The sequence below is a fragment of the Zeus faber genome (assembly GCF_960531495.2).
Source record: "Zeus faber genome assembly, chromosome: 20".
Lineage (NCBI taxonomy): Eukaryota > Metazoa > Chordata > Actinopteri > Zeiformes > Zeidae > Zeus > Zeus faber.
Window position 1 is genome coordinate 10,360,141 of NC_137207.1, and position 21,807 is coordinate 10,381,947.

General features: G+C 47.8%; 1 protein-coding gene across 1 annotated transcript in view; it reads right to left on the bottom strand.

The window, feature by feature from the left end:
* LOC307245298 (shisa family member 6) overlaps positions 1-21,512 on the bottom strand; it is a gene marked incomplete at both ends in the record, with an annotated part of 59,382 nt that extends 37,870 nt beyond the window's left edge. The window contains 3 exons of the mRNA XM_080020788.1: positions 11,803-11,961; positions 18,617-18,777; positions 20,965-21,512. Coding sequence (XP_079876914.1) covers positions 11,803-11,961; positions 18,617-18,777; positions 20,965-21,512 — 868 coding nt within the window. The remainder of the gene's footprint in view (positions 1-11,802; positions 11,962-18,616; positions 18,778-20,964) is intronic.
* Positions 21,513-21,807: the final 295 nt, after the last annotated feature.

Genomic DNA, 21,807 nt, shown 5'->3' on the forward strand with positions numbered 1-21,807 from the left:
TCACTGACCTCAGCCGTATTTGTGTTCCCTGTTTGTCTCGGGGGCGAGGAGAAGAAAGATGCTGGAAGGAGTCTCTGACATGTGTTAATTTTTTATTTATTTATTTTCTCTCTCGCCAGACTCGTAAATAGACGGTAATTCCGAGTCCTTCACTTGAAGGACGCCGCGGCTGGCGTTTTCGAGAAGGTTGAGTGGAAAAACACCGCGCCTGGGTGTCTGTTCCGCCGAAACGCTCCCGAGGCCCCTCTCGAAATGATTTTTGTTTTTTTTATCCCCTTCGCTTTTCTCTCCTCTTTTCCCGTGCCCCCTTCTCATGGTCACCCACTCCTCTCCCTCCTCGGCTTCCTGCTGTCGCCGATCTTCCTCTACCGCCCCCGCCCCCCCCCCCCCCCATCCTGCACTCTGCCGAAGATGATTGATGAAGCGGAGTGGTTCAGCCTGCCGATTTACCTTCCGGAGCGCGGGTCGAACCCAAGGACGCGTTTCCCGATGACGAAACCACGGCACCGTGGGATAACACCGTAGAGACCGGAAGCGGCGGTTCAATTATCGGCTCAGACCCCCTGCCCTCTCCCTGGCCCCGGCCACCTCCCGCGTATCCTCCGCATATTCTGATGAGTGGGCTCCAGGAGGGGGCATCGCGTGGAGATGACTGGTCAATCCTTCCTCCATGGTTGTGTGTTACAGCAAAAATCAGCTTTCAGATTTTTTTTTTTTTTTTTTTTTTTTTTCTCTCCTTGGTCGTTAATGAGTCCTATGGCCCTGACCCGCTCTCTCTCAAGGACCTTATTAACACCTCCTTATCGCATATTCAGAGGAGCGCTCAGCCTGCCGGGTCAGCGGTGCCACCTCCCCTGAACCGCGCCATTCCAAATTCCGGGAGCTGTTCCGACGGACCTGGTGGGATTGGGACTGTCAATCAAAAGGGGCCGCGTTAAAAAACGTTCCCCGGCTAAAGCCCTCCGCGGGCCGCTCGGCTGTACTGTGGGGGGTTTTTTTCTGGCTGCAAAAAAAAAAAAAAGTTAAAAAAAGAAGACATTCATAAGGTCTAATCTCTCCCCCAAGTGGCACCCGGAGTGTTTCAACTTCATCAGATGAACTTTTATAGTTTAACGAGGGCTTGGCGGAGGTCAGGCGGCAGTGGGACCGACAGAGGCTACTCACCAATCTGGGTGGAGCCCGTTAAGGTGCGCGGGCGGCGAGATGCAGTCGTACTATCAGAGGAAGTGGTTGACTCGACTAGCGACGTAAGACACGCAAACCGCTCCTTATTAGCGAACAAATCCAATTTTTGGGGGGGAAATGACTCTGAGTCAGGGCCCAAAACGTGATGATTCTCGTAAGAATTCCATTCGCAACTCAGAGTGGCCGTGCATTAGACCAACCGCATCAAACAAATGGAATCTCACCCTCTATCTCTCCGTCCCCCTTCCCCCCCGCGGCAGACCTTTCCACGGATGCTCTCGGATCCGTCTGTGCAGTGTTTTTTTTTTTTTTTTCGTGGCGCGGCGCTAATGACAGCGAAGGATGTTCGAGGGTGCGGATGTTTTCATCTTTTGCCTCATCAGCTGAGAGTGTTGATTACACGGACTCACAGGCGGTGACACTGCCTGCGGGCTTGTTGCTCAATGGAAATCTGATTCATGCGACGAGAACAGGAGATGACTGTTTTCCCAATCAGACAGAGAACTGCAAGTACTGGAGTTCGGGGCGGCGGGGGGATGTTTTTCTCTTCCCCGTTAACGGCAGAGCCTGTCAGCAGCTCCTCCAGAATAAAAGTTAAACAAAAAGACCAAATTAGCGGAGAAATGTTGGTATTCAAAGAGCAGAAACACATTTGTTTAGTTACGACCTTATTTTCCACCCGTCCTTTTGTCTCTCGATGGTCCCAACGGCCTATTTCCACAGTGCAAGCCAACCAAGCGAGCGAGCATGAGGAGTGTATCAATTAAGTTAATGTGCTGAGTTGCACTGTGAATAAAGTTTTACAGTTAAAAAAAAAAACAAGAAAACATCTCCTTCTGCCACTGTATCACCATAGGAGCCATTCCAGATATATTATATTTCGTATAAACAATAATTGTTCCAACCGTAAAAAACAAACAAAAAAAAAAACAATTTAAGTTCCACGGCAGAATTAAAATTTCGGATTAGCGGAGTAATGAAGTATGGCGCGCCCCCCTCCCTGTCAAGAATGGAGCTTTGTCTGGTAGTAATCGCGTCTTTGTGCGCTCCGGCTTGGCGGGATTGCACATCAACAACCCTGACGCACGGGGAGAAATAATTAAAACGGACGTATTGGACCAATGAAAGCCGCGCACGCCGCCCGTCAATCTCCTCGGCGGGTCTTGAGGCGGAAATATTCGGAAAAATCAATCAATCAACCAAGGTGCGCGGGAGTTTCGCGTTTCAATCTCGGCGTGAATGACGTGAACTCTCAACGCGCTCTGCTTGCGAGGTGGGTACTTTTGTCTTTTTTTTTTTTTTTTGGTGGGGGGCTTCAGCAGAGATAAATACGGGGTGACGCGTCTCAGAGACTCCGGTATAATGCGACGATGATTTACAGTTTGGAGTTTTGGCGTTTGACAGTGAGGGAATAAAAAGCAAAGCGCATTTCCCCCGCTGACAAGGACAATTAATAGCAGCCGGCGATCCGTCCTCAGTCGGCGCCATACAACACATGTACCGATAACAAATGTGCGACGATTGCACGGGGAGGGGGAGGGGAGGGGAAAAGAAAAAGTTCCGGGGATTCTCACTTATTAATCTCTCTGATAAATGCTTCCAGACATGTTTTACACCATTACCGGCGACCGGGAGACTTCAAACTCGGTTGTGCGAACTTCCACGCAGGCGTTGCGGCCGACGCCCACACGCTGCCTGGCTGCTCCGCCATATTAGCCGCGACTCGCTCCACGCCGTGACGGGAAAATCAACTCTGCGCCTCCCTAATTTTGGATATGGGGGTGAGAAGAAGGGGCGGGGGCCCGGGATTTGCGCGGCCGCGCGATCCATCCGGCGTGAGCCCTAAGGGTAAGAAATAAGCGATCAAAGTTTTTGTCATCAGGGGGGAAATCCTCGGGTGCATTGAGGAACTTTTTTGTGGGGGTTTCGATCAACCCAGTGAAGTGGAAGGGGAAAGGGAACTGAGGTCAGACAAGCAGAAACAAATATTATTATTATTATTATTATTATTATTATTATTATCTCTGTATCAGAACTCACTATTCAGAGAATCTCGCTGGGATACGTTCTCCAATAAAATGTTCCTCGGGGTGGGTAAGGTTTGTGAGTACGCCATCAAGTCGACATGTAAATGTTGTTTTTTTCACATTAGTGCAGAACTTTCTGACGAGTCAGATCTCCTCCGTCCAAAAGTGTAAAAAAGAGCTTATATTTGGATATACAAGTACTTCCAGCCGGCATTTGGACTTTTAAAATCAGAGAACAGTTTCCTCTATACGTAGCCTTTATACAAAAGCACACTTCTGTTACTTGAGGTATACTTAAAATAATGATAAAAAATATAAAGTACTATCTTGGTAAAAAAGTAACAAAAAACACATGAAAATTATATTCTGATAATATTTAAGCACATCTTAAGTACAACCACCATCTAACACACTACAGTTCTTATAACTTACTGTCAGTGTTTTTCTTTAACAACTTAAGTATATTAATTGTTATAATAATAGCTTAATTTATATAGCACCTTTAAAAACATAGTTTACAAAGTGCTTTGACAGATGATGATTAATTTAAAAGGCAAAGGAACATTAATTAACAGGAATTACATTCATTCATTAAATCGAAAAAGCCAATAGAGAGACAATAAAAAAACATTTTAAAAATGTTAAGAAAGTGTGTGTGTGTGTGTGTGTGTGTGTGTGTGTGTGTGTGTGTGAGTGTTCTGTATGCTGTGAGATCTGTTTATTCTGCATTGACTGTTCTTATGGTTGCACAGACATTTTATATATTTTCTTTGATTGTATTTCTCTGTAAAGCGCGTTGTGTCGCCCTGGTATGAAATGCGCTTCATAAATAAAGTTTGACTTCACTTGACTAAAGAACGGGCGCGACATCACATAAAAGCAGCTCTATAAAAATGGGTTTTGAGAAGTGACTTAATGAGAAGTCACTGACTCTGCTCGGCTGAATCCCTTCAGGCAGGTTGTACCAAACCTGAGGGGCCCTGACAGATAAGGCGCGGTCACCTTTAGTTTTAAGTCTAGACTTTGGAACAGCCAGGAGGGCCCCGCCTGTGGATCTAAGGCTGAGCACGGGCTTATAATGGGGTGAACAAATCTGTTATGCAGCTTGGAGTCAGACCCAGACAAGCTTTATTAGTGATCAGTAAAATCTTTAAATCGACTCTAAACTCTGAGAGTGACTTTTGGGAGTTACAGTCGTCTAGCCGTGAGAAAATGAGGGCGTGGATTACTTGTTCCAGGTCGCTGTGTGATAGTATCGGCTTGATTCTTGAAATGATTCTCAGTTGAAGGAAGCAGGTCCGGACATTTTCTTTTAGTTTGTGGTTCGAAGTTTAGGTCAGAGTCAAATAGTACTCCCAAGTTTCTGGCAACAGACTTCACATTTGCGGACAGGACGCCAAGGCAACTCTCAATTTGGAATTTGGGGGACCCAAACAGCTCTGGTCCCAGAGGAAGGTTTACCTGTGTGTCACCTGCGTAGCAATGAAAAGAGATGTTGTGTCTTCGGATAATTTGGCCAAGTGGCCGCAGATAGATTGAAAATGAAATTGGACCTAAAATACAACCTTGCAGTACTCCACAGGTAATGTGAGCTGCAGAGGATGCTGTCGTTACCTATGGTGGCCGTGAAGGTTCTTTGTAAAAGGTAGGAATAAAACCAGCCAAGTGCAGTGTCCTTGATGCCGGACCAGGGGATAAGACGGTCAATTAAAATGGTGTGATCTACGGTGTCACAGGCTGCACTTAGATCTAAAAGAAATTAAGATTGCACTTTCCTCCCTGTCAGCCGCTCAAAGGATATTGTTGGTTACCTTGAGGAGGGCAGTTCCAGTACTATGTAAAGCTCTAAAACCAGAATGAAATTGGGACTGAAATATCTCAAAGATGTTATTATGACACATAAAAGCCAAAAGCTGGGTCAATACCACCTTCTCTAAAACCTTAGATGGAAATGGAAGTTTAGAAATGGGCGTAAAATTGTTGAGAACAGAGGGACCAAGGTTAGGTTTCTTTAAAAGAGGATGCACCACAGCATGTTTAAAAACAGAAGGAAAAATGCCTTTCTCCAGCGAGATATTTATAATAGATAATTAACTGGGTCCAGTTGTGCCATTGACCTCTTTTAGAAGCCTTCTGTCACGGATCACTCCGGACACTCTTCTCCACCCACTCCACCCTACCTGTACTCTCTTCTTCACCTCTCTCCCGCACTCTGAGCTGCTTTGGATGGTCGACCCCAAGTACTTGAACTCATCCACCTTCTCCACCTCCACTCCTTGCATTCTCAGCTTTTCGCCGCCCTCCCTCCCATTCAGGCACATGTATTCTGTCTTACTCCTGCTGACTTTCATTCCTCTTCTCTCTAATGCATGCCTCCACTTCTCCAGGCTCCCCTCAACCTCAACCAGATCACAATGTCCTCCACGAACATCATGGTCCACGGAGACTCCTGCCTGATTTCATCTGTTGACCTGTCACCATTGCAAACAAGAAAGGGCTCAAGGGATCCTTGATGCAATCCCACCTCCACTTTGAATGCCTTCATCACGCCTACTGCACATCTTACTACTGTCTGACTGCCCTCATACATATCCTGTACCACTCTTACGTACTTCTCTGCCACCCCCGACTTCCTCATGCAATACCACACTTCCTCTCTTGGCACCCTATCATATGCTTTCTCTAAATCCACAAAGACAACTCCCTCTGGCCTTCCCTGTACTTTTCCATCAGCATTCTTAAAGCAAACAATGCATCTGTAGTACTCTTTCCTGGCATGAAACCATACTGCTGCTCGCTGATCTCCACCTCCCCTCTTAACCTATCCTCCACTACCCTTTCCCATAGCTTGATGCTGTGGCTGATCAACTTTATTCCCCTGTAGTTACTACAGCTATGTACAGCTCCCTTATTCTTGAAGATGGGTACCAGTACACTTCTTCTCCACTCCTCTGGCATCCTCTCCCTTTCCAGGATGGAAACATTTCCATGCTTCCCCAGGTATGTCATCTGGGCCAACTGCCTTTCCATTCTTCATCTTCTTTAATACTGTTCTCACCTCATCCTTGCTAGTTTGCTACACTTCTTGATCCAAATATCCCCACATCATCCACTCTTCTCTCCCTCTCATTTTTTTCATTCATCAACTCCTCAAAGAACTCCTTCCACCTTCTCAACACACTCTCTTCACTCGTCAGCACATTCCCATCAACATCCTTCATCACCCTATCCTGCTGAACATCCTTCCTAGCTTGGTCCCTTGTCTTGCCAATCGGTAACAGTCATTTTCTGCTTCCTTACTGTCCACCCTCTCATACAACTCGTCGTATGCCTTTTCCTTCGCCTTTACCACTTCTCTTTTCACCTTTCGCTGCATCAGCTTGTACTCCTGTCTACTTTCTTCATCTCTCTGACGATCCCATTTCTTCTTTGCCAACCTCTTCTTCTCTATGCTCTCCTGTAATTCCTCGTTCCACCACCAAGAGTCCTTGTCTTCCTTCCTCTTCCCGCATGATACAACAAGTACCTTCTTGGCCTTCTCCCTCACCACTTCTGCAGTTGTTTCCCAGTTGGCTGGTAACCGTTCATTCCCACCTATTGCCTTACCTCTTTCCTAAATTGCATGCAACACTTTTTCAACTTCCACCATTTTATCTTTGGCTCTTCTTTAACTCTCTTCCTCTTCTTGGCCTCCAGAGTCATCCTACAGATCACCACGCGATGCTGCCTAGCAACACACTCCCCTACCACCACTTTGCAATCACTATTCTCTTTCAGATTCCACCTCCTGCATAACATGTAGTCCATCTGTGTGCACCTTTCTCCACTCTTGTATGTCACCCTGTGCTCCACCCTCTTCTTGAAATACATATTCACAACAGCCAATTCCATTCTTTTGGCGAAATCCACCACCATCTGTCCTTCCACATTCCTCTCCTTGACACCATACCTACCCATCACCTTCTCGTCACCTAGGTCTCTGATCCGAACATGCCCATTGAGATCTGCTCCAACGACCACTCTCTCTCCCTTGTGGACGCTCTCCAACACTACATCCAACTCACTAAAGAATTCTTCTTTCTCTTCCATCTCACACCCAACTTGGGGAGCATATGCACTGACCACATTCATTATCACCCCATCAATTTCCAGCTTCATGCTCATCACTCTGTCCGACACTGTCGTCACCTCCAAAACACTCTTGACATATTCTTCCTTTAAGACTATCCCTACCCCATTTCTCCTGCCATCCACTCCATGGTAGAACAGTTTGTACCCGGCTCCGATACTCCTGGCCTTACTCCCCTTCCCCCTGGTCTCTTGTACACATAGTACATCTACCTTCCTTCTCTCCATCATGTCAGCCAGCTCTCACTCTGTGTCCGATCTTTGTGATCGGACACACAGACAGTATATTTTCTCTCAATGTTGTCAGGGCTGAGACCACTGAACAGTACTAAGTCGAGCGTGTGGCCCTTAGAATGTGTGGGTTCTTGTACCGCTTGAGTGAGGTTGAAAGAGTCAAGAGCCTCCATAAAGTCAGTCACAAAAGTCTGGCTGGGGCAGCAGACATGTATGTTAAAATCACCAAAAATCTGAATTTTGTCATATTTTTATATAAAATTAGATAACAACTCAAATATTTGGTCTTGGCGGTCTGTATATTATTAAAATTATCACCGGATCCTTAGAATTTAACATAAAACCAAGATGTTCAATTGATGTAAAGCTGTTATGAGAAATGGGAGTGCTTTTGAAATCCTTTCTATAGATAACAGCCCCCAAAGTCCAAATTAAAAGTAATAAAATCATGACATGAAAAGGATTTGTTATTTCGAGATCTGATCTGATCAAGTTTACAGATAGCAGCAGCAGAAGGTCACAGAGGCCACAGAGGTTGTTTGAATTGTATTATTATGATTAGCTGTAAGGGGGAGTGATAATGAGCGTGCATACCGTAGGTCTATGAAAGGAAATGATGCCGGTTGCGGTAGAAGGCATGCCAGTCCCGTTTAGGAGAGTGGGATGCAGGAATTGGGAGGAGATGGAGGAGGTGACTGAATAGTCATTGCCTGCATGGTACTCACTGTGAATACATTCAGTTTAGTTTACTAAAATATACCAAGCATACTTCCAGATGTCACACTTAAGTTTACTCTTCTCTTACTGGGGGAAAGGGTTTGTTTAACTGGAAAAGTAAAAAAAAAAACTAAAAAAAAAAACCTCTCTCTCTCTATCTTTCCCTCTGTCTCGCTTTCTCTCTCTCTCTCTCTCTCTCTCTCTCTCTCTCTGCTTTTCGCTCACTCTCTTTCTCTCTCTCTTTCCCTCTCTCTCTCTCTCTCTTTCCCTCTCTCTCTCTCTCTCTCTCTCTCTCTCTCTCTCTGCGGTCCGTCTATTTGTTGGAAACCGATACTCTGGATTTTCTTTTCGTGGACCACTCGTGCACTGGGACATTCTTCACAGCATTTTCCCCCGACTTCTCTCTCAGCTTTGTATTTCCTGCTGTCCTCGCTCCCCCCCCCCTGAGACTCCCCCTGTATCGGTGGAGTTAATACTTTCCGATATACGTGGGAGCCTGGTAGGGGGGAAAAAAAAAAAAAAAAGAGTGAATAAATAAATAAATAATAACTCCCAGGAGTTGAGTGTGACCCGGTGAGAGACAGGGTTTTTTTTTGCAAACACCAGAAAAAAAAAAACAGAAACCAGAGTTTCATCCAGCTGCTCTGATAGTCGACGTTCAGCAACACCCTGCTCACCACACCTGGCCTCCCCAAGGGGTACGCACATGCACACCCGCACACACACACACACACAAGCGTGCACGCACGCACACACACACAAAGAAAATAATTCAGAGCCCAACACCCGGTCCTGTATAATTACCGACCACAGCAGACGCCATGCTTACCCAACAGCAGCCCAGAGACCTTCACCATTATGTCCACAGTAAATTGTATTTTCTCTAATAGGAGGAAATTCAGGATGCAAAATTAAAAAAAAAAAAACTACAGCTCCCTCTCCTCACTGACTGCTCATTTTTAAAAACTATCCATCAGCTAGATGCCGGTCAGTCGTACCAAGAAGGAAGTCATTTCACTCCGAGGGGGGCGACGTTTTTCCCATCCGCTCACCCCCATTTGGATTTAGGGATTGTGCCGCACGCCGGGTCAGGCACCGGGAGCGCCTCAAATACCGCACACATCAGGGTGATTCTCCGCCAAACACGAGGGACCCCCGGGCTGTCACGAAAACTCAGAATATTGGTTAGAGCAATTTGTTTCGCTCAAATCGGCCCCGGCACAGGGAAGGAACGGGGGGGGGGGGGGGGGGGGGACAAGAAAAACGAAAGATGCTTGGCGGCGTTGGAGCCGTTTAGCCTTTTTGTGCGTATGAATGGAACTCGTGATTGACTGTCTGAGAAGCGGGAAGCGGCCTGATTGAACCCACTAGTGCTCTGTTCTCTGCACAATCAACAGCCTGCAGTAACTTTTTTTTTTTTTTTTTTTTTTTGTTTTTTTTAACTGTACTCCAGCACCGTACGAGCCACGACATTTAGCGAAAACGAGGGTTTGTTCCGCGCGCACAGGAAGGTGGAGAGAGAGAGAGAGATAGAGAGAGAGAGAGAGAGGGAGAGAATATCGAGACGGAAAGACGCGGGCTATAAAGCGGCGCTCGCGGCGTCGAAAAAAAACCCCACACATTTTCCGCTCAAATCCTGCGGCACAACCTTCTCCCAACCAGGCTACAGCTTACGACGCGGGCGTCGCAACTGTAATATTTGCGGGGAAGGAAAATCTATTTAAAGAACCAGGATTCATAAAACCTAATATGTTTCCCCATTACTTATCTCCTGCTGAGTGCGGGGCGGGGCGGGGTCGGGGGGAACTACAAAGATTATGAGCTTTGTTTTATTTAATTTATTTCTTTCTCCCCCAACATTGGCTGCATAAGAGCAACACTGTTAAACGGCTGCCCTCCAGGGAGGAAAACAAACCCACGGACGAAAAAAAAGAAGCGAGAGAAAGGAGCAGATAATTCTGTGTTAACATGACTGCAATGTCTCCTCATTAGAGGCGGGATAAGGGGAAGCGGGGCCTCCGGTACGCCGCCATGCTCTGTGAAGGAGGAGGCTGCGCGCTTAGATGATGCCACACAATAGGGCGCCGCCCCCGCCCCCCCGCCCGCCCCGCGGCAAACCCCCCCCCCCAAAGTGGGGGGGAAGTGGTGCCGAGACCACACATAAATCTAAACGAATGCATTTATTATGGCCACGACTGTTGTTCCACTGTTGTAATGAGGGGCGCGTATTCGGTTTGAATTGGGTTCGGCGGCTCAGCGGCTTCCTGCCAACATAATGGGTCGGATATTGAAGTAAAATATGAAATATATGCAAGTGTATAGTTTGTGCAGATTTTTTTTCCGGGCTGGTTTAGCGACCAAACACATCAGATTAGAACGCGTTTAACCGCCAATGTGTAATTCTCTCTCTCCCTCTCTCTCTCTCTCTCTCTCGCTGCCCCACGCACGTTCAATTTAACAACTTAGCGCCATCAGCTATAGGCCCGCGCCCGGCGGGGTCACGTGTTGTGCGTCGCGCCTGATTTGTGGAGGCAAAATGGATGGAAATAAATCACAAGAGCTCGGCCAACATGGTTGCATACTAATCAGGATATTACCTCTGGGAAACCTCAGGCCCCCGCAAATGACAGAGTGTGTGTGTTTGTGTGTGTTTGTGTGTGTGTGTGTGTGTGTGTGTGTGTGTGTGTGTGTGTGTGTGTGTGTGTGTGTGTGCGCGCGTGCGCATGCGCGTGGCCTGGGTCACCTTGCCTTTAGCCTGGCACCATCAACAACAGTAAATGTGTTTTTGTGCACATTTAATTGTGAAAATGCGGAGGCAGAGGGTTCATGTGAATTTGTGGGAGGAAAATTTAATCTGGAGATGTCCCCCCCCACACACACACACGCACACGCACGCACACACACACACTCACACACACACTCACGATTCTCCCCATTAGCATCTCTGTTATCATTGTGTTGCGAATGGAACATTACACCCGTTTAGTTTACAGTTTGGTGTTGCAGAGTGTTGCTCTCAGGGAGTGAGAGCGGAAGGAAGGAAGGAAGGAAGGAAGGAAGGAAGGAAGGAAGGAAATACATCGAGAGGAGGAGAGGAGAGAAGAGGGTGGGAAAGGATTGGGAAAGGGAATTAAAGGAAATGAAAGGCGAGGAAGTGAAATGAAAGGGAAGGAGGGGAGGAGAAGAAGAAGAAGGGGGAGAGCGCAGGAAAGGAAAGACGGAGCGAGGAGACAAGGCGAGACTCCGAGACGATCAAGAGAAGGAAAGGTGTAACAAAAAAAAAAAAAAAGGAAGAGAGGGTGAGAAGCAAAATCAGGAAATAAGATGGAAGAGATAAGAAGAGAAAGTAAAGACAGAACTTGTCAGGAAAGTAGAAAAGCAAAGGAGAACAGGAGAAGAAAGAAGGAGGCTGTTGAGTCAGCGGCCTGACGCTCTCGGAGCTCCGTGATGGCAGGATAAGCCTCCGGATAAGGAGCGAGCTTGGAGGATCGGGGTGCGGCGGGGTGCGTACCTTTGGGATGGCCTCGTCCCAGCGTCACAAAGCCAGACGAGATGAAGTTGTGAAGGTCATGGGCGCCGCCGCCGCCGCCGCCGCCGCCGCCGCCTCCACCGCCGCCACCTCCACCGCCGCCGCTACCGCTCCGCACGCTCTCCTTGGTGTAGTGGAGACCTGGACAGACGGACAGAGCGTGAGATGCAAGGGTACACACAAGGGACACAAGGTGTCTCACACAGTACTGGTCTCGCACGGTACCTTGGACTTTCCAAACACCGTACATAGCTTTTCAAAAGCCCAGTAGCAGCAACAACAAAACGGTATGCCACCTTTATCTCCATGAGCCAACTTTCTCCCCTTCCTCCCAAAAAAAGAAAATAAGTAAAAACACAGACCATGATCTCAGGATGAGGATAAAGTCTAACTTACCAAGCAGTTACCTTTTTATTAATAGATCTATGACAGTTATGACAGTAATGTTCACATCAGTATTTGCACTTATTTATTTTTGTGTTTATAATAATAATAATAGATATAACAATATCATTTATGTTATAATTTCTTCATTTTTGTCTCTGATTTGTACTTGATGGTTGTCATCTTTAATTTACATAATTTTTCTTATAAGGGCTGGAATGGAATGGGAGGGACGGGAAGCTGGAGGCGTTGAATGTCTCAGGTATCACACTGTAAACTCCTGAATATTCTTATAACGTAAAATGCTCAAAAATATATAAAAATAAATTGAATGTGTTGGATAATGTGACCTCGCTTCCTTGTAGAACAGGGGAAGAAGTAAAGATCAAGGGCAATGTGAGACAACAGTCGAAGTGTTGCAAGCTGAAAGCCATATGTTTGGACTGCCCACGCGGAAAATGAATGCTGAACTCAATCTCAGGTATTCCCTCACCTCTCTCTCTCTCTCTCTCTCTACCTGGTGGGTTGAGTTTACCCGCTCCATCATTGAAGTGTGTGTGTGTGTGTGTGTGTGTGTTCAAGCACAGGCATTTCAAGCAAAAATGCTGGATTTTTCAGCTGTGTTTCTCAGAACCAGCAAGTAAACTAAATAAACTGAGAAAGAGTCGAGAAAGAGTCATGTGTAATGGCTTCTGAGGATAATACAAATTCTGTATATCACGGACAACAACTGGAAATATGTGGAATAATAATCCATAAGTGGAAAAAATGTTATTTTTCTTGGGATTTGGCCAAAATTACAAGCTCTTGCAATTTGGTTAAATTTGCATTAATTATTGGGATCACAAAATCGCCATTTCCTGGAGGGACTGGCAAGAGACACAAACACACACACACACACACACACACACACACACACACATTACCGTAATGATAGCGCTGTCTTCCTCTGTCAACTTTATCATTGGTAGGCCACACCACAACCCACTGCGACAGCCTCCCACAACCCCCAAGAAATCGCCGAGACCCTTCAAAAGCCCCCCCGCCCCCCCGGCCTCCATTCCCACCTCATTACGGCGAGATAGCATGAAGAGTCTGCAGAGGAAGAGGGCTGGGCATCACCAATTTAGCGCCCTGAACACAAAAAGGGGGGAAAACGTGTCTTTCACCTCAAAACAGTCACAATTTTTCTCTCATCGGTCAAAGTGGGGCAAAAAAAAAAGCCGAGGTTATTCTTCCTTTTTTTCACTTCAACGATCATCGGCGGATCAGCGTTTGGATCTTGCGGATTGGAAAGATAAATACAGGTGATTTATTGTCTAATTCTATTCGGGTATGCAGCGGGTACGGCGGGGAGGAACCCCGGGGAGGGAGGTTACTCGCCTCCAAGGTCGATTAAACCTTAACAAGGGCGGCCGTGATTTACATGCCGTGCGCCAGTTTACGGCGTCATCAGACGCCGCTCCACGATGACATGCCAATATAGCCGCTCCACAGCGGCTCCGAAACGACTGCGTCTCTGCGTCTCCATCCCTTGTTTCTCCCCGTCCCGTCCCACGCTCTCTCCCTCCCGGTACCGTACGTGTCACCGGGATGAATTGTTCAATGAAGCGAAGAGGCGGATGGCGTCTTTGCCAACGTCTGTGAACGCAGCCTCTCCTCCGGCGCCGCTCGAGTGAAGAGGAGACTCTGCTCCTGATCTGATGCTGCGTTCCATGGGCACCCGAAAGCTGTGATTCCGATTGCCGATCGGTAACACCCAAAGTGAATGGGTGTTTGTTTGGCAAATTAGTGAACTCCACAAGCCACAAAGCACATGTTGTCATGACATCATCTATACAGGGTACATTAGATCAACGTGCTTCAAACGAAAATTGATGGAAAGGGAACTTTCTTTGCCATTCACAGTGCGTGCCTTCAGGTCTGATATCTCGATGACTCGGACCCAAGTGATCTGCCCCCAAATGTAAGGGCCATTTCGGTTTGCAGCTTCCCAAGCGGACCGCGGGATTCTTCCCGAGTTCCACCTTTCAAAGGGATGCGCGGCACGAGTCGCCGTTTTCCCCGATTTGTAATTAACTTCTCCTGAAAAATAAATGAACTGAGCCCCCACTTCGCAATTAAAACTCCTCTCACGAGCGCACACACACGTACACGCGCACATATATTTTGGGGGCGAAAGGTGCGACTGCATAATAAACGGCGGTAATGAGTCCAGGCGCCGAAGACAATTAGACGGGTCTCCGAGACGCCCAAGCCCAGCGCAGGTGCGGTGAGGCTCTGAGCGGACATCTCCATGCGTTCGGCGTAGGAACGCCGGCCCCAACATGTGGCCGGTGCAGGTCGCACCAGGAGGTAAACCGTCGTCATTTACAGATTAATTAGGGGGATGTTGGAAGGTCGGGGATGTGGCGTGGCAGGGGCGAGGTTAGGGACCGTCTGAACATAATTATAAAAGTGCCTATTGCCAAATCATAAGGGTGATGCCTATCAGCAAATCATTAGTTTAATTAAATCACTTTATTTTTGTTTTTCTTTCAGGCGATACACACATGACTACACAGTAGACAGACACACAGAGCGAGGCACTTTAAAAATATCCCATGGTTATGTCAGAGCGGGCTAAATAAACTGTGAATGTGATGCTATTGTCATGACCCCTAATTGTCCGGAGCAACTGACCTTTACGCTTGGGAGGTTGCTCATCCCTCCAACAGCAGCAACTCTGAATAAATATACTGTATATATATATATATATATATATATATATATATATATATATATATATATATATACACCGAATAGTCACAAAACCACCACTAATAACCACTAGTTGTGTAGCTCCCCTTCGTGTCGCCAAAACAGCTCTGACCCGTCGAGGCATGGACTCCACAAGACCTCTGAAAGTATCCTGTGGTATCTGGCACCAGGACGTTCCGACAGATGCTCGATCAGATCGGACCCTAACCCCGGCCGTCCACATGATGTAGAAGAAAACATGATTGATCAGACCGGGCCACCTTCTTCCATTGCTCCATGGTCCAGTTCTGACGCTCACATGACCATTGTAGACGCTTCCGGTGGTGGACAGGGGTCAGCATGGGCACTCTGACTGGTCTGCTGCTACACAGCCCCAAACACAGCAAGCTGTGATACGTTGTGTGTTCTGACACCTTTCTATCAGAGCAGCATTAACCTTTTTTCAGCAAATTGTTCTACAGTAGCTCTTCTGTGGGATCGCACCACACTGGCTAACCTTTGCTACACCAACCATCAATGAGCCTTGGGCACCCATGACCCTGCCGCCGGTTCACCGGTTGTCCTTCCTTGGACCACTTTTGGTAGGTACTAACCACTGCATACCAGCAACACCCCACAAGACCTGCTGTTTTGGAGATGCTCTGACCCAGTTGTCTAGCATCACAATTTGGCTCTTGTCAAAGTGGCTCAGATCCTTACGTTTGCCCATTTTTCCTGCTTCCAACACATCAACTTCAAGAACTGACTGTTCACTTGCTGCCTAATATATCCCACCCCTTGACAGGTGCTGAACAAGATGAACAATGTTATTCACTTCACCTGTCAGTGGTTTTAATGTTGTGGCTGATCAGTGTATATATACACACACATATATATATATATATATATATATATATATATATACAGTGTATATATATATATATATATATATATATATATATATATATATATATACACAAACTCCGAATCATTTTCTCATTCTGTTCTTTTTTACTCCAGTTAATAGAGACCTTTAAACCATAATAGAATTTGCCTTCTTTCTCATTTTGCATAATTGCTATTCTCGAGTATAACGTTTAGATTTTTTTTGTAGCTTCAATTTCCACTTGGTGAACTGAGACGACTCAAAAAGCTGCACCCTCCGCCGCGTTTAACTCGCGTTCCATCGCTCTGCTGCAGCAAGGAAATATCAGGGAGGGAAAAGCGAGCAACGCGTCTTAAAAAACAACAACAACAACAACAACAACAACAGTAAATCTCTGCCCGTGGTGCACGCAAAATAAATCATGCGCCTCTTGAAGAGCGCTGTGAGCCCCAACCTGGGTCGCGCACAGAAGAGGTTATTGTTTACTTTACACCGGCGGCGGCGGCGCTCCACCAGAGGTAAAAAGTCCCTCCTCCCTCTCCGAGTTTGTCTCCGTGTTGTGGCTGCAGGGGGGGCATTACGGTTCCACCCCGACCTAAAACAAGGATCCCAAGTCCCCCACAACAAATGCAGAGTGGAGTAAAAATAGAAAGCTCCAGCACTGGTATCATATTATGCTGTCTGTGCTGCTTTTTCGCTCCGGGCCCTCCCTGAGTTGTTTTTTTTTTTTTTTTTTCGGGTTTTTTTTTTTAGTTGTTTATTTTTTTCCCCTCTAAAAGGAACATATATCTTTCTCAAACTGCAGGGACGGGTTCTCGCACTGCGCCAAGGATAACCGAGTCACCAAACCCAAGCCCGCTTTCAGGAAATTTCTCCCACCAGGTCATCTTTTTTTTTTTTAGGGGCCGTGTCCAACCTAAGGTCCGATGGAAATAGAGGGAGGGGGGGTCATTGTGCCGTGCATCATTATGTGGGGGATCAAAGGGGAAACGGATGTTATTCCCACTCCCCACTCAGGTGGATGGGCTCCTCGTGGGCCTTTTAGCCACTCGCTTTGGACGCGCTCTCCACCTTGATTTTTTAAGTGGGCGCCGCAGAAAGCCTCCGGACGTCAAGGGCCATTCTCGGCTCTAACAACTCCCGACCGAGAGCCCGCTCCCCGCCCCCGCCCCACCACCCCGCCTCCCCTGCAAGCCAAATGCGCAGTTAGGCGCACATGAATATGCATTTTTCTATACGAGCGAGCGGCCTCCTCCTTTCGCACTCTGCAACACGCTGCCTACGGAGGCTGTCGGGGGAGCAGAATACAACTCCAAATTGATATACACACATTACCCACGCCTCCGCTTCCCAGGGCTGTCGCAGCCTTTCATGTCCCGAACCTTTGGAGGGATTGGGGGCGGGGGGGGGGAGGGGCAGCTTTATTTAGGGTTGTCATCTTGGGACTGAACGAAGCGGAGTTAACGGGGAATACCACCCATTTCCAGCACTAAAAGTGGCCGAAACCATACCGCCCCATAGAACCAATTCCAACAGTTCTCAGGCGATCCCCTCAGTGAGGTATAATGAGGTAAATCTAGGCTGTTTCTGACGGCATAGGATCATACTTTCAATCGTAAAAAAAGAAAAGCACGAACTAGTGTCTGATGTGGCTCATTTGCTAGTTTGCTTTTTTGGAAAAGCTCAAACAAGTGTAAATCTCATCTTCCTCGTGGCGTGGTGTTCGAATGGAATTGAGATCTATTCGAGAGAGATAAAGATTCCAATGGGGCTCTCCAGGGGGCATGGCCAAAAAGTACAGTGCCCTATCCTCTGATACAGAGAAGGGGTAGGAAGTGGCTTAATTTTGGGCCATTTTAATGATGTACATGGATGGTATTGCAATTAAAATTGTTCTCCCCCGAGGAGCCGATATTGCGTGAAGGCAGCCAGAAATACCTCCAGCCCAAAGCGAGACAGAGACACACCGGTGAGAGTGATGCCCGGTGCCTCGCCGCGAGGCTCTGACGAGCGTTCGCCCCGCACGTCCAGAACAGGCTGATTTGGATTAAACCGGGATCCGATAATTACCCGAATAATTAGAGAGCTCCTAGAGATTTGAGAACCACTCTAAATGTCACCCCGTTTTCGACACCATTCCTCTCGCTTGTTTATGGGTTTAGTGCCCTGTTCTGTTTTAGTGGCGTTTGTCTGTTTTTGGCCCTTTTTTTCTGTTGTCCCCATTTCTTCGCTTTGGCTCCGTCCAATGACATCGAGACCTGCTCTCGAGACGCTCTCACCGACTCACTCACTTTTTTTTTTTTTTTTTTTAATTTCATTCCTTTTTCTGCAGGGAGAGGTTGGTGTCGCAGAGTTACGCCCTCCGACCGCCCGCCTGGACCGCGGGGTTGACTCACTGACGGCGAGTCACGGCTCGATTCAGTGACTCGGCCGCTGAGAGGCCATCGCTTCCGCTCTGTCAGAGAACGGCAGGGCGCCCCTAACCCCCCGTTCCCAAAGTTTTGAGAATATCTCTCTCTCTATCTCTCTCTCTCTCTCTCTCTCTCTTTCTCTCTTTTCTATCAATCTCTTGTTTATTCTGTCTCTCTTCCCGTGCTGAAATTGGATGATTGTCGGGTGGCAACAGGGGAGACGCGGCCGAAAGGACGAGCCAAGGGCGGCGACGTTCCAAACACGCAGGTTTGGAGAAGGGCGCGCATTTCCGTTCTGAATAAGGAGCGTGGCCCCCCTCCCCGCCCCGGCACACCCGGGCCGCCCATTTTCTTCTTCGAGAACAAGCGACCTTACCGTGGTTGGATTTGGTGGAGTGGACCGGGGTGTAGTGGTTCTTGGACGAGGTTCTGACCGGCGTGTTGTCCTTGGGCGAGCCGTTCATCGCCGCGAAGTTCTCGCAGTCGTACTGCGAGATGGGTATGGGCCCCTGCTGCCTCAGGATGTCCGCCAGGGCCCTGCGGGGGGGGAGGGGAGGGGGGGGGGGGGGGGAGAGAAAACAAACACGGTGACGAGAACGTCGGTGGCATCGGCGGGGCGAGGCGGCCTCAAAGAGGAAACGTTGTTCTCGGCGCGGCCGCTTCACCGCGTCGCCCGTTTTATCATCTTTTTCTCAAAGCGCGACCGTCTGAAGGGAAAGGAATGTGTGAGATCGCTCCCTTTTATTTTTCCTCTTCTTCTTCTTCCCGCACGCTAAGTACCTGCTTAATGTCAGGGCAGTGTCGGGTAATTACAGATGATTCAGGGCAGCTCAGAGTTTTATTTCTGGGAACATGACGAATGTTCATTTGCGAGAGACACAGCGTTGGGTTTGTGAGCATCTCCTCTAATTGGGTTGAATTTGAATGTTTTTCAGACCGCACCAGGTGCATATGGAAGTACGAAGCCCTTGAGGGGTAGAGTGGAATTGATGGGGGCGGGCGGGAGGGGGGAGGGGGGAGTAGAAACAAGCGTGATGAAAGAAAGTCCTGAAAAAAAGTGTTTGCGCTTTTTCTGGCAAGAGGAAATCGTGTATTTTTATTTTTTATTTTTTCCAGGTTTTTTTTTTTTTTTTGTTTTTTTTTAACCGCGGTGCAGTCACCTTACGCCTTCCCTACGACAAAGTAGAACTTTTCCATTTATGCCCGTGACCGGTAAAAGCCGCTTTTACCTGTTTATTACCGAGCGTGCTCGAATGCAGGCGAGTCTCGTGACCTTGACAAATCCCTCCGATCTCAACACCGTCAATTATTTTCCGAACCGGGGATCGCTCGGCTGTTGAGTCACGTATCCAATAAATTGCAATAAAAAATATTTTTCAATCTTGAGGTGAACAATGTGCGTCAGCATTTCGTCTTTCCCCCACAATGTCATCGGTCCACAACACCTGTTATCGACTCCTTTATGATAACCGTTACATGGTGCGGTCTGAGGTGGGGGTTGGCGTGCGGGTGGGTTTCAGCTGAGGGTCTGGCATACAATAACAATGCTTGACATTATCTCAAGCTCTGGCGAGCGAAGAACCAGATAGCCACGGAGCCTGTGTTGATGTAATGCGGCGGGGCGAGGGGGAGTTGGGCGGGTGCGGTGGTGGGGGCTGTGACATGATCTGTGACCGACGGTTGCCTTGAGTTGGGCTCCAGCCGTCGAATTCCTGAGCGGGCGGTGATTCTACCTTCGGCTGCTGCCGGCATCGAACGTTGACACCGTTTTAAAACCGCGGTTTTAATGACGTGAAATGTCTTTTTTTGTTTCTATCCCAAGCGGGTGTGCGAATACTGATGTCGAAACACCAGACCCATTCATTGCCCGTGTTGGGAAACAGTGCCACGAGTGTGTGGATGCACACACAAACTGGCGCGCACGACTCACACAGAGCAGCTCGCCAAAAACGACTAGAACAGCTCCCTTTGAACACCTGTGTAATTATTTTCAGATAAAGCATTTGGCATTTCAGGATGTGATATCAAAAGTCTGAGTCTGAAAGGCACTATTTCAGTTGGTTTATGGCAGAGCTGAAAATTGGCAGAGTGTAAAAACGTATGATATTATTTTCTTTTCAAGAACACAAAACCTTCTTGCTTTCCCATTTCCATATCTTTTGGAGGACATACAGATGAAAAAGGTGACACATTGCAAACAACAGGATGCAGTTTAGATTCACCAATTTACACTGCTATGCATTGAGCAGGGATTCCTTTTGTACCTTTTTTTAAAAGGGTCCTTGATAATACAAAAACACATTTTTATATATCAAGGATACACAAAAGGCCACACTATTTGATAAGATATTGTCCCTTGGAGAGATATCTCCGTATCTGTCTCTACAATAGTTTGATAAATAACAGTGAAACTATGATCAACAAAGTCATATTCTACATTATCTAATGTTGCTGACAAAATTGGATTAGTGTAGTAAGTGAAACAATGGTGAAGTTGAACTATTAATCATTTTGCTGGGGACCCTCTGGAACCTTTTCAAGGACCCCTGGGGAGTCCTGCACCCCACATTGAGAATCACTGGGTTGAGGGACACGTTCAGGGAAAAAACACTTAACTTAAGAGCTTTTTTCGGGCCAGACCATTCACACTCATGTCACGTCGAGGAAATACATTTGATACAAAAAGAGCTTGGTACATGGATAAAGTGTGTCTGAATAACTCACCTATGGATGTTCATCTCCTGCGGCGGCTCTGTGGCTTTGTCGTACGCCACTTTGACCGACACCCCCAGCACTATGATGAAGGCTATGACCCCACAGGTGATGTAGACCGCCGTGTTGGTCTGGTCCATGCTCGGATCATACGTGTCACTGGTCGGGATCGGGGACGGATCGGCTTTCTGCACCCAGATGGGTGTCTGGTAGTTCGTGCAGGCTTTCTGGTCTAGTCGGTCCTTCTTGTACTCGCAGCAGAAGCGCAGGTAGCAGGTCCCGCAGCAGAACCGGTGATCGGTGTTGTTGCACTCAAACCTCTTGTCGTACTGGCCGCTCACGTCATAATAACCCAGGCAGGTGTCATGGTTGCTGGGGGGCGGCGGGACCGGGACGGTCTTCTGCGTGGCGGCAGTGGGGGCCACCGCGGTGATGTTGGCCTCCTTGGGCTTTGGGGTCTTTTTGGGCGCCTGCTTCACCTTTTTACCCCCCGTGGCGGCGCTCAACACGCACAGCGGGTCCAGGTAGATGAGCAGCAGCAGAAGGTGCCTTATCTCCATGGCTTGATCAACTCGACTATAACCACTGGTTTTCTGGTTGCTTCAAGACACTGGACTGTCAGGGTGGGGCATGTGGAGGGGCTCCTCAGTCCTCCATCCGGTCCACCAGCCTGTCTGCCCCTGCTCGCTCGGTCCCTGGTGGTGTCATACTGGCTACGACTGGGAGGGCTGTGCGTAATGACGCCATTTGTGGAGCTCTGAGTTTAACTGGAAGAGCCGGAGCCCGTCGCACTGTGGAGGTGGAGAAAGTGCTTCATCTCCAGACTAGCATCAGAGACTGGGATCAGAGACTGGG